We start from the raw sequence: 19,339 nt of genomic DNA on the forward strand, positions 1-19,339 counted from the left end.
CAGCCCACCACCTATGGCTTTCACGTGGCTGGGGGCTGTGTGTTTTGGGAACAGTGTAAGACCTGGGAGTGTCAAAGCTGGCTGGAAAGTCTCCAGCCTGTAGTGGGATTCCTACCAGGCAGATGGACATAGGGTCTTTTGCTGCTGCAGTGGACAAGCAGATATTCTCTTGCTGGAGTATCTGTGCCAGGGTCACCCATATGTTCTGTCGTGGCTGAGGGAAGATCCAGGCAGCTCCCAAACTGCTCAGCATGAGCAGGCTGACAGCTGGGGTAGGGTTTATCATGGGTTTGAGTGGGAGGTAGGTTATCTCTAAAAGAAAGGAAACAAACATTTTTAAAGCATGTTCACAGCCAGGGTATTCAGGTCAGAGGCTAGAAAGGTTTCCTCTTACTCTTTCCAGTGGCATCTTCTTTTGGAAGCAACTGTCACTTATTTCCCATCTCCTTCCGCTGGGGCTGGGTTTTTGGGAACGAAAGGCTTTACCGACTTCTGAGGTATCCATCAGGGGCCTGTATGGGTGGACACACACACGTAGCCACGCCCCCAGGTAACAAGTTCATAGGGGCCCTTGGTCTGCCAGGTTTCTGGGTCCCTGATTAAGATCAGAAGACGCTGACAACTTAAATTGATCACTACTGTTAAAATGCCAAGCCACTGGGGGACTCATGTTTTCAAATGAACAGCTCAGGAAATTGATAGTAAACACGGCTTTGCAGAGCATTTGTTGTGGTGACATCCACACTGTTGCACTGCTCTGCCTGGCTAAGGCTTGTTTGAGTGTCTGGTGTGTACGCTCAATCACAGCTTGACCTGTGGGGGAGTGGGGGATGCTACTTTTGTGTTCCACCCCCCACTGCTGGACAAACTCTAGGAACTCTTTGGATTTATACACTGGGCAATTATCAGTTTTAATTTACCTAGGGATCCCCAGCACTGAAAGGGCCTGAACTAAGTGTTGTTTGGCATGTATAACTTTTTCTCCTGCATAAGCAGAGGCATAAACTGCCCCTGAGTATATGTCAATGCTCACGTGTACATACTTAAGGCAACCAAAACTGGGAATGTGTGTGATGTCTGTCTGCCACATCTCACAGCTCCCAAGGCCTTGGGGATTAACCCTGACACCCAGCGATGGCACAGCCTGGAGCTGGTAACTGGGACAGGTGGCCACAATGGCCTTAGCTTGACCCCATGTCAGCTGGAACTGACAGATCAGTCGTGGCACATTCTGATGGCATTGCTGGTGGCTCAGCTTGGCCTGCTGGAATACATCTGGAAGACGTACCTTTTCAGCTGGGGCAGCAAGGGAATCAGCTTTGCAGTTCCCTTCTGTGATTTTGCCTGGCAAATCAGTATGTGACCTCACATGCATCACATAGAAAGGATGCTCTCGAGTTGAAACTAAATAAATTAGTTTGGAGAGCAACCTAAAGAGATGCTTGTTCTTGATGTCCTTGAGAACTGCCTGCTTCACTCTGGACACCACCCCTGCTATGTAGGCCGAGTCAGTAACCAAATTGATTGGCTCCAAAAATTTCTCAAAGGCTCTCACGGCCGCAGCCAGTTCGGCTACCTGTGGTGACTCCTCCACAAACTCAACATCACCTTCCTAATGCTGAGTCTGAGGACTCATCACCGACTTGTGGGACGCCCCAGATGCATCAGTGAACACTGTAAGAGCTTTGAGCAGCCTACGGCTCCTTTTCTCACGAGGAATGTGGTGGAATTCCTCATTAAACAATTTGTGCGACGGCGCATGGACTGATATTTGCCCATTGTAGCTGTCCAGAGCTAACTGGAGGTCAGTATTTCTCTGCATCAGGTACTCAAACATCTCCTTGGTCAGTTTCTCAGGAGTGAGCTTTCCCTTCTCAGAAAGTCTGACTGGGAGGTGAATACACACAAAGTCACAACCAGCCAGATCCCGCAGCCTCACCCTGGCCTTTTGGATCAGCTGAGCCATCAGCTCTCGTGGCTTGGTGATAGTTTTGGATCGTTGGTGGGAGAGGAAGACCCACTCTATGATTAAGAGTGAGTCACTCTGCCCTTTGGCCCAATGGAATATCAACCCATGTAAGTATGGTAGTTTCCCCAGGACAATAAATTTGAAAGGCAGCTCCGGCTTGAAGCAATGTGCCTTTCTCTTAAGGCCCTTTGTGCATTTTCAATAGTGGTTTTTGCTTCTGGAGTCAGTTCCCTGGGAGAAAGCAGCTCTATCTCCCCCTTCAATAAATTGAGCAGGGGACTCAAGTGTTCATTAGTGAGACCTAGCCAAAGTCTAACCCAGTTCAAGGACCTGCACATGGAAAGATCTCCTAGGGTTTGGGGATCACCAACAATTTCCAATTTCTGCAGAACCACAGTCTGCATGGTGATCTCCAGCCTAGGTATTTCCAAAGTGACATCCTTTGAACTTTGTCTTCTTGCAGTTGGAATCCAACAGAGGTTAGAACTTTAACCACTAGGTCAAGTATGTTTTGGGGTATAGTGTCATTGGGGCAGAACACAAGCACATCATCCATGTAGTGTAAGATGATGGCTTCTCCTTTTTCACCGTGAACAGGGGATAATAATGACGCTACATACCACTGGCAGTTAAAGGGACTAGCCTTCATCCCCTGAGGTAATACTCTCCAGTGGTATTGTTTCTTTGGGGCCTGCTGGTTAACTGTGGAGACTGAGAAGGCAAACCGTGGAGTATCTGCTGGGTGTAGGGGAATTTGGAAGAAACAGTCTTTGATGTCTAGGACTGCCAATTGTCAATTTTGTGGGAGCATTGTTGGAGAGGGCATCCCAGGTTGGAGTGACACCATGTCCTCAATTTTCTTGTTTATCTCCCTCAAATCCTGAAGGAGGCGCCACTTATCCTTCCCTGGCTCCTTTATTACAAAGACTGGGGAATTCAAAGGGCTGGCATTTCTTCTATGTAGCCTTTGGCTAATTGCTCCTCCACAAGCTCTTTGAGTGCCCAGAGCTTTTGCTTACTGAGTTGTGGGCAGCTAGGGTCCAGCGGTCAGAAGATATCATGATGTACGGAAAGATAGAGCCACGCCCCTCCTCAATGGTTTATGGTAATTACCCCTATAATTAGCCAATAGCACCTAGCTGTGATGAAAGCAGATGGGAGTGACACTGTGAACCCAGGTTATAAAGTGTCAAACTCTTCACCAATAAATGCCATTTTGCCGTCTACCACATTGGTGTTGCGTGCAGATGGACCGAGTGACCTGGGATTGGTCACCATGCCATTCCTGAACCAGGCCATCTGCCTCACAGAAGGCAACACTGAGTGGCCACTGATTTACCCAGACTGGATTATCATCCAGCCACGCTAACTTTTGGGTGGGGCGCTCAACAGTGACCCCCCTGAAAACCCTGAGGAGTCTCAGGAATTGTTAGTTTGACTCCCCACTGGGACATCATGTCTCTCCCCCACAGGGGATACTTGTAGTCAGTGACAAATGGACGGACACTAGCCAGTCTTCTGTCCGGGCCCTTGATCTGAACAACATTCTTAGAGATTTTTTCCAATTTTACCTCTCCAACACCTTGTAGTTTGCCCGCCAGGGGTTGCAAGTCCCAGTGTGAAGGCCACACCCTTTTGGGTATGATTGTCACATCTGCCCCTGTGCCAATCAACCCTTCCACATGGAGATGATCTGATCCATGGGTTAGGTTGCATTCCATTATGGGTCTATCCTCGCCAACCACTTCTGCCCAGTAGACTCGTGCTGCTTTGTCATCTACTGGGACCTCTGCTGGAATAGGGATCACCTAAGCTATGATTTGGCCCTTGATCAAATAGCAAGGTGGCTGAGGGCAACATGCCAAGAGAGTGAGGTATGTTAGGTCTCCCTTAATTGTCATGGGAGCCACCTTGGGTGTGTGTTCTGTGTCCCCAACAACAAAATACCTACTATCCAGTCCTGCCATGTCTTGTGAATTGTCCTGCAGGTCCACTCTAATGACTGCCCAATGAGTAGACCTGAAAAGAAAAGCTTCAGCAGTTACAAGTCTGGATTTCTTTTGAGGCTGCCAGATCTTGTTAGGTATGAATTCCCCACAATTATTTTTCTGCAGTCCCACGCCCTGCTTCCCTTTCTCCGCCTTTTCAATTAAAATAGAGGATTTTTTTATTTTTTGTCCCACTTCATTTGTGTCTTTGCACTGGAAGGGAAAGTGCTTCATTTCTGGTTTTTTTTGTTTATTGGCTGCAGCTTCTTTTTGGTGTTCCTTTTGGTGCTGGCTTTGAGGGCAGTCTGGCGAAATGTCCTGGCCTCTTGCACTGGAAGAAGATGATATGCTGGAGCTGTTCTCATGGCATCTGTGGCTTGTTCATTCCCGGTGCTGCTGCTGCCACAGTCCTTGGATTTGTCAGTCCTGGCTTCTTGTCATGTTCACTGTACAGATCTGCTTTCTTGGCACATGCTCCTATATCATCTCTGCTATAGTGGGTAGAGGATTAATGGGCAGTCCCAGGATCACTCTGCAGCAGGCCTCATTGACATTCCTCTGAGCCATCTCCTTAATTAGTTCCATCTGGGCCACTGGTTCTTCCACCTGCCTCTCTATTTGCACTTGAACCTGGTCAACTGCAAAAAAACTTTCTGATGGAAGCTGTTTAATATTAACATAGCTGACTTGAGTTTCAACTGTTGGTAATTGGCTAAAAATCTTTTCTGCTACATCACAGGTCTTATCTGCAATAGATTTTGTTAGTACCTGCACTTGGTCTTCAGTTTTATCCCACACTCCCTCCCCGCATAGATGTTCTAAAGTGATTTCATTATTCTCTGCATCTTGTGCATCCTGAGTGTTTTGCTTAAGCTCCTCTAGGTGGTTTTTTAAGGACTTTTTCCATAAGCTTTCCCAAAGATCAAACTTGGAGGGAGTTAAGAGACACCAGAATAGGTCCTTGAGATGAGCGGGAACTAAATCCTGAGATCTTAATGTAGCCCTTATCATCCCTTTCAGTACTTCACTATCTCTACCAAATTCCCTTTGTACCTTGCAAATCTTGTTTATATTTTGGTAAGAGAAGGGTTGGTAATGTACTTTAATTCTTCTTTTACCAGTGTATATTACAGGAGCAGCTGAAAGCGTATCTTCATCTTCCCCAGGGCCTATATCTCCTGGGTTTCCCCACCCACCCCCACCGGGCCCAGGGGGCCCCGCCCTGCCACCAGGTCAGGGCCGAGGGGACACCCCTCGCCCTGTCCACTGCAGCAGCAGGGGGCAGGGCCATCTCTCCCACCCCCACCCCCCTGTGGGAACAGGGGGAGGGGGCATGGGAACGGGGATTGCAACATCTGGAGTCAGGGTGGCAGGGTGACGTCACACAGGGTGGGAGCATGGTGGAGGGGGGAGGAATGTCCAAGGGAAGGAAGGGGTCGTGGGTGGGGACAGGTGGGCAGAAGGGGTTAGGGGAAGGGGAAGTACGATGGAGGTCCCCCCATGTGGCCTGCTGGCACACGGCCAGCACCATCCAGCCAGGTGGGGATAGGGGGGTTCATTGCCTTTAACAGTAGGGATAGGAGGGTACAGGGAAAGACCCCTGATAGTCTGCACAGCACTATCAGGGATAGGGGGCTGAAGGAGACACATGGAACCAAGAATGGCATTGTCAAGGTGCATTTCCTGTGTTTCTTGGTCTGTTCCATGTGTCTTTTTCAACTCAGGACCAGAGTTTGGAAGAAGGGTTAGGGGAAACCAATAGAAACTGCGGTGGCTCCCTCTTCACTTGTCTTTCTCTGTTAAGTTCTCAGTTCTTTGCAAATTAAAAATAAAAATGGGAGATATTTTGAAGCAGATCTGTTTCCCTCCTCTACTTTAAGGGTTAACAAGTTTCCAATCCTATCTCATTCAGGGATAGAATCTACATCTAGCACGTCAAACTGTGGGAAGTTATGAGACAGCCATGAGATAAAATGTTTCAACTTGTTTCTAGAAATCTTAACATCTGTGGTACTTAAGAAATCTTGTCATTTGGATTCAAAATTCTTTTGGGGTGCAGACAGCTGTGATCCCATTTCTGCTGTTAAAAAGCTGTTAGCAAAACTCATTTTTATATTCTTTCACCACAAAAGCAACAAAGCCAGCAGTGGCAGGCTTCGCTCAGTTAGGCTCCCTCCCCACACACTGGAGTAAGACACAAACTGCTAAACCCAGCCGCAGCCGCTTCTGCTGAGCCACTAAAGAACACATGGCCGAGGCCATGAGGGGGGTGAAGTGCTGCTGCCCCTCCCCTGCGCCAAGCTGCCAGGTCACGTGGCCCCCACGCAGCGCCCACGCGCCTCTGCCAAGCGGATGTCCCATGTGGCGCCCACACGCCGCGCCAGGAAACCTCGTGCCGCAGCCACGCGTCTCCACGCCACCCGCTGCTCGCGCCACGCGGGCCCCCCCCGCCACTGCATGCACCACCTCCGTGGACCACGCTCGGAGCCACTCCACCGCTGAGTGGGGGCCACTGCACCACACCACTTCTGGCTGTCTGCACGCTCGCCTGCGGTGACACTCGCTGGCAGCACGGTCGCTCGCCCGCTTGCATGCTTACCGTTCCTTGTGTCTCCTGGTGTTCTTGGCAGTGCAAAGAAGGTCCCCTCCATTCTGGAGCCAACCCTCTGATGATTCAAAGGGCTATCGACTCCTCCCTTGTGAACTTACAGCTGTATAGAAACAGCGTGTCTCTCGCAAGGTAATTGATTATCCTCGATAAGACTTACGAATCCTACTCGTGGATTTCCAGTCATTCGTAGGGAGCTCCAAAAGGACTCCTCACACGGGGCACCAACTGCTATTATATGTTCCCCAGCCTCCCTGTGACTGCAGTCCACCCAGCCGCTGCCCAGAGAGAGAGGAGGAAGATACTAACAGCGAGAACTAGAGGAATAAAAACGAGGCTCTCTTCGTCCTGGGATGGTGTCCCAGCTTTATTCAGGGAAATCCAGCGCAGAAAAGAGGAAGAGTCTGATCCCGCGCTGCCTTTTGAAGTGAGGGAGAGGGGGAAGAGTTACATGTTACAACCAACAGGGAAAAACTAGGAAGGAGGAGTCAGGGGAAGGAACTAGCACTCTGCAGCTCAGGGGGTATATCTCAGGATTATACCATATTTCTTAATGCACTACGACACTTTGGTGTTTTGTTTGATTATGTGAAAATTAGTGCCTCTGTTTGGGACCTTCCTATTCTTTTCTTCCAGTATCCATTTAAATCTCGTAGAGTGGGACTCCACCTCCAGCAACCAAAATCTAACTGTACAGCAGGAGTGCTTATCAGGCAGTGCCTCTCCATCAGCCTTCTCATTTCACTGCAGACAGATAAAAAAATATTATGAGGATAGTATCATCCTTTCACTCAATCAATGTAGGTGCACTACAGGGTTATTTCAGCAACTGCTTTTTTCCAGACATACTATTCTCCTCTGTGATTTCAGAGAACCAGTGAACTAGCAGCACATGCCTTTCCACAGGTGCAAAACCATTACAAAAGCATTTTGTCTAGTTAGTTATCATTTTACCCCATCAGCAAGGTGAATTTTATTCCTGCTTTAACAAACCTCAACAAACCCTGTCATCATTTTGGGTTTATTGGAAAGGTATCCTGAGAATACACTGAAAGATAATTCTGGTCTAACAAATTATTTAGTTGGTTTTATTTAGGAATATATTGGGAAATTATGGCAAAACTAAGATTTGAGTCTGGGTCTCCAAGTGCTTCTACTATTCCTAATGGGACTCACTGGATTGCCTCCTAATAAGTTTTTTCTTCGAAAAAATCTATTGCTTACTTGAGGAATCTTAAATGCTCAAAAGCCCAAGAATTGATTTGTTTATTTTTTAACTAAATTGGCAAGTGCATTTTTCAGGAGTTGATGTATGCCCATTCATACTGAGAAAGGCCTTGACAATTAGCATTTATCTTTAGCTACGCAGAGCTGAATGATGGCACTGACATGAATTTTAAAGTCTCCATTTCTCAGAGTGTGGCTCTTCCTACCATTCTCAGCTTGGCTGGAACTGCAGGAGGACCAGTCAGGATGCCCTATAAACCAAGAGCAAGACAAGCACACATCCCCCTGCTGGCACAGGTGCCTCCAAGCAGTTCCCCGATCTCATACAGGCTGGAACACTGGAGGAATTCCTTCCTGAAATAAGAGACTACCTAAGCACTTCTGTTTAAAAAAATTACAATAAACACGGGCAAATGCATGCCAGGTAAAATAATTCTGAAGGGTTTTAACTATCACATTGTTGTTTGGTGACCAGGAGTTTGTCAAGCAAAGGTGACAGACACCATCCACTCACCCCAGCTGAGGTAAGAAACAAGTCATCAATATGACACAGTGACAAGGCCCTCCGTCTCTCTCTTGCCTTGCTGGTCTGCCATTGCATATCTTTAATGCAGCAGGAACTCTGGCATCCCAAAAATCCTCCTCTCCTAGGCAACAAACTGTCTGAATCATTGACATTTCTTTGGGGTTTTTTCATTCATTCTCCATAACTGGCAGTTGCATCTACTAAGTTATCTTCTTCTGCAGCTTATGATTTTTTGAAGCAGACAAAGGGATTTAGGAACTTAAACCTTCCTGCAACAGCATAAGGGCAGATTTTTACCAAAATCAGCCAGGTTAGAAAAGGCACATTAAGCACTTGCTCTGATACAGCACAGTCTGGATGACACATCTGGGTGGCTCACAAGAGCTGAGAAGGTGTGTGGCAATCTGTGGCAGGATGAAAATAGAGATGAGTGAGGACAGATCCCTTGATTTATTTTGGAAACACCACCAAATTAAATTTGTTAGTCAGTTAAATTTGTTTCCTGGGAAGCCTGGCCATACATGGAACAGCCCACTGTTTTGCACCACCCTGCAGCCTGAAAGGATGTGCCCGGAATAGCACCTGTGAGCAGTGGTGTGGAGAACAGTGAGCCAGCCCACGGTAGACCCATCCCTCTGTGGAGGGAAGAGAGTTTTTAGGAGCCACCTGTCCCCAGCGTGTTTCTCATTTCATGTTAAGTTTATGTTTCTCATTGGTAATCTCCTTGGAACCCCCCTGATCTAAAAGGGCATAAAAGGTCAGTTTTTCTGTAAACCCCTTGGCATTTGATTACAGATTTCTTGGGGCAAAGAGCTGGATTAAAAGCCTCCAAGAGATCAGATACGAAGCCCCATCTCTCTTTCCTCTGCATTGCCCCAAAGAGCTGATTTTCACTCACAACAGCCTTGCTAAAGGCTCAAAGCAGAAATCAGAATTGCAGCTAGGGAGAGGTGCAGGATCTCTGCATCCCACCGACTCCCCAGCTGTGATACAGTGGCACAAGCAGAAGGCAGCAGTCCCATACCTAGGACATGTACTACCAAGGCAGCTCTTGTCTTTCTCCTGGGCGCCACTGGTGAGAAGTACCTAAATGAGATATCCATGCTGCATTGCCAGACCTGTGTCCTTCAGAGAGGCCTGACAGAATTTCACACTATGTCCAGTGCTGTGTGATGACTGCCCAAATGTCCCTACTGGTGGCCTCAGCCACTTGTTTGGTGTATTAAATTCCAGCCTAACTCCTGAACATCACCTCAAAGAACACATCCCCCAGACTCAAAACTCATTCCACTCCTGTGACAGCTGCAAAAGTTACTATGGAGAAAAACAGTTCAGTATGAGAAAGTACTGCAGTAAGTCTCTCTCTACAGTTTATCATTAGAAACAAGGAGGAATGCAAGAGGCCAAACTGCTTTCTTGGGTGTTACAATGGCCTCCCACAGCCCACTGTCACTGAAGCTCCTGTGCCTCCAAACTGCTCACTGTTCTTCTGCTGGATAGCTCTAGGAGTCTCCAACCAATGGGTACATCTGACTTACATAGATATATTTCAGTTATGTATAAAAAGCCAAATTCATTACACATCAAAGCATGGCAGTTTTAACCTAACACTTCTAGTCTCTTCCCTACTTCTGCTGGCAAGACCACTGTATTTTCTCATTCATGTGAGGAAGCTTTCCTGAATAGTATCAGAGAGAATGAAATCCCTTTGTACATCATTCTCTGTAGGATGCCCAAATCACCAAGCTTGCAGTGAGTGATCCAGTAGCTGGGGAGTAGCTGAGAGGATTGAGTCTGTGCCTGCTCAGTGGGAGGCATGAGGATCTCCTCACAAGGCATCAGCAGATGGCTGGGTGCTGAAGGTATCTCCCTGGTGACACCCACAGGAAACAGCTGGCAGAAACCTAGGGTGAGGGACATTGCCTTACAAGATGTCCAACACAATTTAGCCACTTCTGGGCATCTAACAGGTCTTCACTGGGCTGTGATAATGGCACAGGACACTTGGAAGGCCACTGCTCCTCTACAGCAATAACTGAAGTTCAGGCACCTCAAATAGCACTAGTCCTTCTTCATTTACACACTTGAATCATTCCTCTGCAAAACAAACTAAAAACAACTGAAAGAGCAGATAACCACAAGAACTCAAGTTATAGCTCTCCTGTCTGCATTGTTAAAATTAGATTTAAGGGTTCAATAAGTGAATATCATGATCTGATAACAATTAACAGAAAAATACCAACCTAAAGAGCAGTGACACACCCTCCTTGCTCTGTTTACAAATGTCACAGTCATATGAGATAGCAGTCAAACATATCAGCAGACTAAAAATAAACCACATAAGATATATTGATAAATATTTATTTCAAAACAATATAGCTTTTTACATGACTAATACAATTTAATATGATTTCAGACTGAGAAGAAAACAACTAATGTTGATTGTTTGCTAATTGTCTTTGTAGGAGTGACAGGTAACAAACTACCATTAGCTCTGGCGTTATATTCTCCTGGTAGAAAATTTGAGTAGGTAGATCAGTCAACACCATCATTGCTTTTAATACACCAGTGAGGACTAATGCAGTATGCAACTAGAAGGACATAGGTATCATCTTGGAAGAGGAGAAGCCATTTACATGCAAAGGGGTTTACCCTTCATGACTGTGTGGGCTGTTTTCATGCACCAGCCAACACAGCCTGAAAATGTCTGCCTGGACCTTTAAGACAATTTTATTCCCAGTTAAATCACCATCCAACCCTTTTCACAATAGCATCTGCCGCTGAGCCACTGCTAATTAGTCAGTCCCTGTTCAGTGAAGGAGGAAGATAAGACAGCAAAGATAACATTTTTTTTAAAACAGCCCAAAACCCCCTGGTAAAGATTGCAGCACTTTGTGACCTACACCATGCTTGTCACAGGACAGGGAGAGGGAATTTGCCTATCACTACATGTTGCAATCGCTATCAAAATGTCTCTTTCTTCTTGCTTCCTCTCCACCCTTGTTCAGAAAGCTAAGGTAAGATGGAATAGCAGCTGCAGCTTCCCATAGGTAGGACATCCTACATGGGGAGCCAGGACAGCACTGGCAATGTTCCCTCACTGTGCTCTATAAGCCTCAGTTGTTTTAATGTTTACTCAGTATAAATTTTCTAAGTATCAATTTTCTCTAACTGTTGTGCGCAGCACAAAGAAAATTCATGGAAGACCTTGAACAGTTCAGGCATGGTACAGTAGGGGCCACAGAACAGACAATGCAGTCAAGGGATTTACTGAAGCAAATAGTTCTGTTGTGCTGGGGAGAGAGAATTGGGAGAAGCATCTTGACTTAGGGAGAGGGATTCATAACTCAGTGAAAGTCTGTGGAATGACTATTCTAACAATTAGAAGTTTTCATTCTGCACACCACAATCTCCAAGTGAAAAAGCAGGTCTCTTCCAGGGATAAGTTTAGGAGGCTGAAAGGTAAATTCCTGAGTCTCAGGAGCATGAACCTTCATTCGGCTCTTTGGTCTCACGAAGATATAGAGAGGTCTCTCTCATATAGAGCCTGATCACCTAAGCACAAGAGCAGCTTTATTGGAATTACTTGCCCATCATTCTCCCAGGAAGATGGAGAGGGAGAGGAGATTGCACAGTTGGATATTTCTGCAGCTCCTTGGTGAGAGCAGAAGCATACAGTCCACAAGGCTTTGAGAAAGATCTTTGAAAAGAGAAAGTGGTGTGTTTCAAATGAGACACCCACCTTCTCTAGTGTGAGGTACCGTGGAGGAGGCCCAGTCCTCCGACAGGCATCCTCCCTGGAGATCTGTCCCCTAAGATAAGATAAAACTGCCTAGTCATCGTGACTAAGCTGTGGACCCCTTCCTGCTTCAGGAGCCCATGTTATCTCCCTGTTAACTATTGGTCAACTTATCCCCTCTCAGACCATTGGTCCCCTTCCCAACCCTCCCCTTCCCTATAAAAACCCCAGCTTTTACCCGGTTCAGGGTTAGACCATCACTGGCCCCCTTCACAGAAGCCTGCATTAAAGACTCTGCAGAATGTTATATGGTCTTTCCGTCTCTTGTCTGCGTCGGCAGGGGGACCACGAAAGGAGCTGGCTAGGCTGAACAGAGCTGATCACAGAGCAGAAAATGCTGCTGAAAGAGCTGGTCACCTAAAACCCCTGCCCATGCCCCTAAAGGTTACCCCTGGCTGGAGACTGCCAGGAAACCCCGGATGGTGGCTCTCCCCCAGGATGTTTATCTGGCCTTGTTGTCAGCAGAAGCTGGGGGTCAGACAGGCCCCCAGGACCCAGCCTGCAACAATGTGGCACCAGAACAGCTCCTGGAACCTCCACCTGAAGCCCAGGGGATCAGAGCGTTGTCTCCACAGAGTACAGCTGTGGACCTGATTTTCTGAGAGAGTTCCCAGCCTGTCAGTGGCTGGTCTGTTCCCAAGGGAAAGTCTCTTGAGAACATTTTTTCTCAAGGACCAGTTTTGTAAATAACTTCATTTTTTCTCAAAACAATTCTGTACAGCTGTGCTGAGTGTTTTTCTCTTGTTCCACCAATGGGACGAGAGAGGTGGTGGTCCCTTTACCAGTCATGTTAAATGTGTATCATAACACCCCATAAAGAAGCTGAAAAGTTCGGAAAATAAACCTTCTGATGATTCGCGCTCTGCCTGTTGCATACAATCCACGCTCTTTATTTCATGTCCAACAGCGACACACAGCCTCGGGACAGAAAATGCTATTTGGATTCGTCACTCCTTCAAAGACACCCTCTTTTCTAACAGGGAGTATCTGAAGGGGCAGTTCTAACACCCTCACATCTAGGAGAAGAAGCCCTGAGGACTAGAACAAAAAGCTGACACCCCACCCAGAAGTTTAATTTTGACCCGACGAAAATGAGAGTTGTGAGTTAACTTAGCCTTTTCTGAGCGCTACTTTATTTCTTTTGGGTATTTTTGGGGTTTTTTTTCTCTTATTTCTGCTGGGCTGGGATCGAGACGTAACCTTTTGTATGTTATGTATGGGGTTAAAATTAGGAAAATTTCATAATTCTCGTACTGAGAGAGACGTATATTCCCAAATTCTACAATTCCTATCTCCTAACAAGTTCTCTGAAGGGAATCTCTCTAGACTAACCTAAAAGCATTTGTTCACTGGTTCTCTGAGAATTTTACTGACTTTAACGGATATCCTATTCATCTCAACTCTTTCTGGGATAGTGTTGGAGCCAGGATTTATGCATGTCAAGCTAACGCAGATTTCTGTCACGCGTTTTATTCCCTTGTTTCACATTATAGCTAAAACTGTAGAAAAAAAGTCTTCTCACTTTAAAAACTCTCTCTCCAACCCCCATTGCTATAATATATCTTATCTACCCCAGTATTCAAATGCTAATGTATCTAACTCTGACCTCGCAAAACCGGTTCTTCCACGTCGACCCACTCCCCTCCAGGCACACTCCTCAGTGCCAGCCCCCACCCCGCTTCCCGGAGCAGAGAGCAGGGGATCCGCCCCGCTCCCTCTGGGAGCCGCCCCCTCCTCCCCCGCCTCGCTTCCTGGGGCAGGGAGTGTAGGACCCGCTTCACACCCACTCCTGCTGTTCCTATATCCACCGCACCCCTTCCCCCCACTCCCGCTGTGTGTCCTGCTCCCCAACACCCCACCGCAGCCTGTCCCTATCCTTACCCCGCACCGTCGTGTACCGCGAAACCCCCCGTTCCCCCCGCTATCCCAGAACACCCCCTCACACACGGGCGCTGCCCTGCCACCCCTGGCGGCGGCACTGTGTGAGCTGAATGCGGCGCCGCCCCAGCGGCGGCACAGCTCGAGTGCGGCCCGGCACCAGCCCTTCCCGGCGGGCCCACAGCCCCACTGCCGACCCGCGCGGTGTGCGCAGCTCCCGTCCTGCCCGCGCCACTCCCGGCGCGCCCTTGGCTACACCCGCCCCTCCCGCCGTCCCTCCCGTGCCCCACCTCCCCGCTGCTCCCGTCCCCCCCGCTGCATTTCTCCCCGCCACGGCTTCTCCCTCCACCACCACCACCTTCCCCCGCCACCGCGACTTTTCCCCCCTGCCGCTTCTACCCCCTCAACGTGGCTTCTGCTGCCATAGCAACAGCTACTGCCGCTGTTCCCCTGCAAAACCCGGCATCCGGCACTGCAAACACTGCCCCCACGGACACTAACAAGAATCCTCCTCAGTCAAATACAAGACCTACACAAAACGAACCACCTCAGCATGGAAACGGAGGCATCGCCGAGCATCCACAAAACACAGAGAAGACCATCCCGCCACACGGCAGCCCACAAAACAGAAAACTGAACAAGATGCTGCTGCAGTCAGCCAAGCCATAGGCCAGACGCAGCCTGGCCACAAATTGTTGCCTGGTTTATATGTTGTTACCCTTTTTCCCTAAAAACACTCGTGTCCCCATTCCTCAACCCATGCCATAACCTTCTTGAACCCTATACCATCTCCCCCATCCTCAGTTTTTAGTAAATAGAAAAAGGGGGGGAAAGAATGGAGAAAAGAGACAAGGGAGAAAACCCTAAACCTCCCCCTTCCACCATAAGGATAACAAATCTTGCTCATATTCCCTGTGAGAAGCCCCATCCTTGTCTAAAGATGAAAATTATCTCCGTTGGTGCTGTTCTCACTGCTGCCTGGATGCTCTTCACCATGTCACCCACCTTCGGCTGGATTAGCCCACAGCCTAACCATGATGTTTGGGAGACCCTAGCAAGGACAGTGAAAGAAGATAACCTGTGTCTATCTATGAGCAGTGTTGACAACCCACTTTCCACGTGTCCGGTAGGGATTCCCTTGGTAGCAGATGACTGACTGGCCCCTCTCTAATTCAGAGCTCCTCCACACCACAGCTAAGAGACCCAATCCGGTAGACACTTGGCATGAGTGGACAAAAATTCTGCCAAATGCTCTGGAGGAACCCCAAGAATTGGACCTGCTGGGGTCCTCCAAAGCAACATACTGTGTCAAACTTTATTTTAGATGACCAAGTGATCATTGGCCAGGAATTGACCAGGCAAAAAACATCAAAGATGTATCACCAATTAGCAAAGCCTACAATAATTTGAATTGGTGTAATTACGCCAGCAGCACACTTTCTGTGTCCTCTCTTCACCCCAAAGTGTTGCCCTGGGGAATGTTTTTATCTGTGGTGATGGAGTTTGGGCTGGAATCCCCTCCCGTCTCCAGAGGAGTCTCTGTAGCTTTGGCAAGCTTTCTATCCTCACCCCAAATATCACATTGTTACATAATTGGAAACAAAAAACCAAACTGGCATGTCAAGAAAAATCCTGTTCAGAATTCAATGAAAATTGCGACAGCCAAATTTACAATTGGAACCTAGGAAAGCAAGTTGTGGCTTCACTGTTTTACCCATGGGTAGCCACAGCTAAAGCCCTTGGTGACATAAATCACCTGGGGTGTTGGCTTAGCAAGCAGGCCAATGCAACATCTGCTGCCCTGAGTGATCTCTTAAAAGATGAGGAGACCACTAGACACGCCTATCTACAGAATCAAGTAGCAATCGACTTCCTACTACTCGGACATGGCTGCAAGGACTTTGAATGGATGTGCTGCTTCAACCTCTCTTCAATTTCAGAATTCGTCCACGTGAACATCCAGAAACTGAAGGAACTAGTGAAGGACTTAAAAGTGGAAAACACCCTGGGCTGGGTCAATGACCTTCTCAGTCAATGGGGACTAATGGGATGGGTGTCATCTTTAGTTAAGGGAATTTTGTGGACTTTTATTGATTATTGTTGTATTAGCTACGTTCTCATGCCTTCTTCATTGCTTCAAAAGAGCTATAGTGAATGGCTTTTTACTAAATACAGAGAGAGGAGTTGTGGAGAGGCCCAGTCCTCCGACAGGCATCCTCCCTGGAGATCTGTCCCCTAAGATAAGATAAAACTGCCTAGTCATCATGACTAAGCTGTGGACCCCTTCCTGCTTCAGGAGCCCATGTTATCTCCCTGTTAACTATTGGTCAACTTATCCCCTCTCAGACCATTGGTCCCCTTCCCAACCCTCCCCTTCCCTATAAAAACCCCAGCTTTTACCCAGTTCAGGGTTAGACCATCACTGGCCCCCTTCACAGAAGCCTGCATTAAAGACTCTGCAGAATGTTATATGGTCTTTCCGTCTCTTGTCTGCGTCGGCAGGGGGACCACGAAAGGAGCTGGCTAGGCTGAACAGAGCTGATCACAGAGCAGAAAATGCTGCTGAAAGAGCTGGTCACCTAAAACCCCTGCCCATGCCCCTAAAGGTTACCCCTGGCTGGAGACTGCCAGGAAACCCCGGATGGTGGCTCTCCCCCAGGATGTTTATCTGGCCTTGTTGCCAGCGGAAGCTGGGGGTCAGACAGGGCCCTAAGACCCAGCCTGCAACAACGTACTGGCAATATGTGAAAGTAATGGGCTGCTCTGATGGTTCTTTGAAGAAAGGAAAGCCTAGCAGGGAGACGGCAGATTCTGTATTTCCCTCTCTTCTACCTCTTTCCAAACAAAGCAGGGTCACAGCACTGGAGGGGTATTTCTGGTGAAAAATAATATATTTACCCCAACACTGTGTACATCATTCATGCAGAACAGTAAAGCATTCGGTGCAGTGGGAAAGTGTCATCTTCCAAATGCTGCAAAACCCACAAACAGACAAAAGTTACATTCAGTTCCTAAGTATGAAGAAATACACATAAAAAGGAGACCTCCTACCAAGATGGCAGAAAGCACAAACAAAAGGAAGAAGGAAAGGACAGTATGATACCCCTTTGTGTCCTGCTGTTTTTTATTATTATGGAGTGCTCTACTTACACAGTATGTGCAATAAGAACATACTTGTATAGTAAGGTAGTCAACCAAAATCATCAGCAGAAAAATCATGGGAAAAGTTATTTTTTCCAAGTGCTTTTAGTAATTATACAAGTTCAGAAATTAACCTTAACAAGTTCAGAAATTAACATAGGTGAAGTGTTATCTCAAGAAACACTTTGTCATTTGCACTGTGTTTGTGAGACACTGCTGAAAACCCACAGACCTCCTGAAATCTGCCACAGTGTAAATGTCTGCTTCAGTCATGTTCCATTTCTCTGTAGAGGAAACTAGATTAAAGACTTAGCACTCTACAGAGTGAGGTCTACGATAATCGCCAGGTGGAAACGCATCATATCTGAGAATCTAAGACATTTTCCTTCTTTTCTAAGACATCTTTAATTTAATCCTGACCAGTCACAGGAAGACAGTGAAATATATATAGTCAACTATATATATATAAATTGTCAACTAGTTAATACACCAAACAAAAAAATCAACCTCTTTTCCCCCCTCATTTATTTCCCCCAAGCCTCTTCTATAATCTTTTCGTTTCAACACATCCCAACTACTTGAAAACCACAGGCTTCCCCATGCTATTGGATTGGTTGAGTTTTGTAATGGCTGCTAGTGTGAAAATCCTTCATAATAATTTAACACAAACAAATAGTTTTAGCTAGTTCCCTTTAGTACATATGCTTATTTTCCTCAGGTCAATTTAAACAAACTTCTAATTAGTAATTTATTAAAAAGTAATTTAAATAAAATACATAATAAAACTGAAAAAAAGTATTTTCTAGTAAGATGTTTGAAAGCTGATAGGAACATGCAATTCAGGTATCATGTTAATTTTTAATTACCGTTTGTATGAGATCATTTCAGACATGCTAGAAACATAGAAATTATCCAATATATAACGTTGGCAAATATATTTACAAATACATTCCAGAGATACTGACAAATGTTGATACATAAGAATAAAAGCCATCAATTAAAATGAAGGCAGTAGATAATAATCCTTATGGTGGAAAAGTTATTTCAAAATGTGACTTTAACCACATCCTCTTTAGTATGTACTTATCAACATTCCTACAGTCTTCCTGAATCTACACACAGTCTGTGACATTTTAGAAAGGCATATAAATATCCATTTCATGTTAAAAGAAAGTCTCCCTCTGAAAACCACGTATAATAATTAGACATTAATAATCAATGACTATATCCATGTTCTGACCTGGTCTGTGCTCTCTTGGAGCTGTGAGACACCGCAAAGGCTGCAGGAGGACCACCATCTCTTTGGAACAACAAAGAGCAGGAATTAATAATCCAAGGTCTTAGACTTCAAGGGAAGGAAAAGGGAAAAGAAAGGGAAAGGAAAAGGCACACTGAGAACTTCTTTCAATTCTAGCATCTCATAACTGTAACCCAGCTCCAGTGCTTTCCAGGGTGGCCAAACCTCCTGACTTCATCTCCCACACCTGCTCATCCAGCTTCCTTATACCTTCAACACAGAGCCCATTCTGTCCAGTGAACCTGAAGAACACTTAGTCTATGGAAAAGACTGCATCTGAGCACAGCACAAAACTGAATTTATGTTCCAGCAGTTAACATGAGGAACAAACACAAGGAATAAATTACTTCTAAGCTTTGTGCTTTTCATAGTAACAGCTTAATTTCTGAGCTTACGTGTAGCTGCCACATAGCTTGGAGTTTACTGCAGATCCACAGCTGTCTTGCCATTTTCATCACATATGTAACAGGAAGGAGTGTTCTCTTCTTTCTAGGAAGCGAATGAAAGACACAGGTGGCTTGTGGGTATTTATTTAACCCACATTCCAGTCATTTAAGTAATGCCCAGGGGAAGGAAACAGGAAAAGGAAAAACAGAGACAGTTTTAACTCAGCTTAATAATCTCCAAGCCATCTGTCCACACCTTTACATGCACAAAAGCCATATAAGTGTGCCATGCTGACCATAAGTGGTGGCCAAATCAACAGTCTATCCCTCTATATGGGCAAACTCTCAAAGAACTGGGCTGCAAACAAATAGTTTGTTGCATGACACAGCTGATGTTCAAGACTATAATCACGTAGAACACACCTGATCTAATTGGGATTCAGCCTTGATAACAGGCCTTTATCATCAGCACAAGAGGATATAATAAAGCTTCCACAATTAAGTGAGCAACAAAACTATT

The 19,339-nt window shown here is 46.4% G+C and overlaps 1 protein-coding gene and 1 pseudogene across 9 annotated transcripts in view; one reads left to right on the forward strand and one right to left on the reverse strand.

Moving 5' to 3' along the window:
- Nucleotides 1-6,907: 6,907 nt before the first annotated feature.
- The window catches only part of LOC111931536 (uncharacterized), a 75,657-nt gene continuing 63,225 nt past the window's right edge, over nucleotides 6,908-19,339 (reverse strand). For 4 of the 8 annotated variants that reach the window (XR_002865619.2, XR_002865623.2, XR_015289800.1 and 1 more), the window contains one exon: nucleotides 17,102-18,922. Coding sequence is in view for 3 of the 8 variants with exons in the window: in XM_086899801.1 (XP_086755927.1) it covers nucleotides 16,914-16,967; nucleotides 18,377-18,436; nucleotides 18,829-18,922 (208 nt within the window). In the remaining 5 variants the exon portion in view is untranslated. Of the gene's footprint in view, nucleotides 7,310-16,893; nucleotides 16,968-17,101; nucleotides 18,923-19,339 lie in introns of those variants that run through there. The other 4 variants (XM_086899801.1, XM_086899799.1, XM_086899800.1 and 1 more) reach the window with 2 other exon arrangements.
- LOC111922108 (uncharacterized) lies at nucleotides 7,309-16,464 on the forward strand (annotated as a pseudogene). Its single transcript, XR_015289798.1, has one exon. The product of XR_015289798.1 is annotated as an uncharacterized LOC111922108 (transcript).

This window comes from Cyanistes caeruleus, chromosome 8 (genome assembly GCF_971803275.1).
Source record: "Cyanistes caeruleus chromosome 8, bCyaCae1.hap1.1, whole genome shotgun sequence".
Lineage (NCBI taxonomy): Eukaryota > Metazoa > Chordata > Aves > Passeriformes > Paridae > Cyanistes > Cyanistes caeruleus.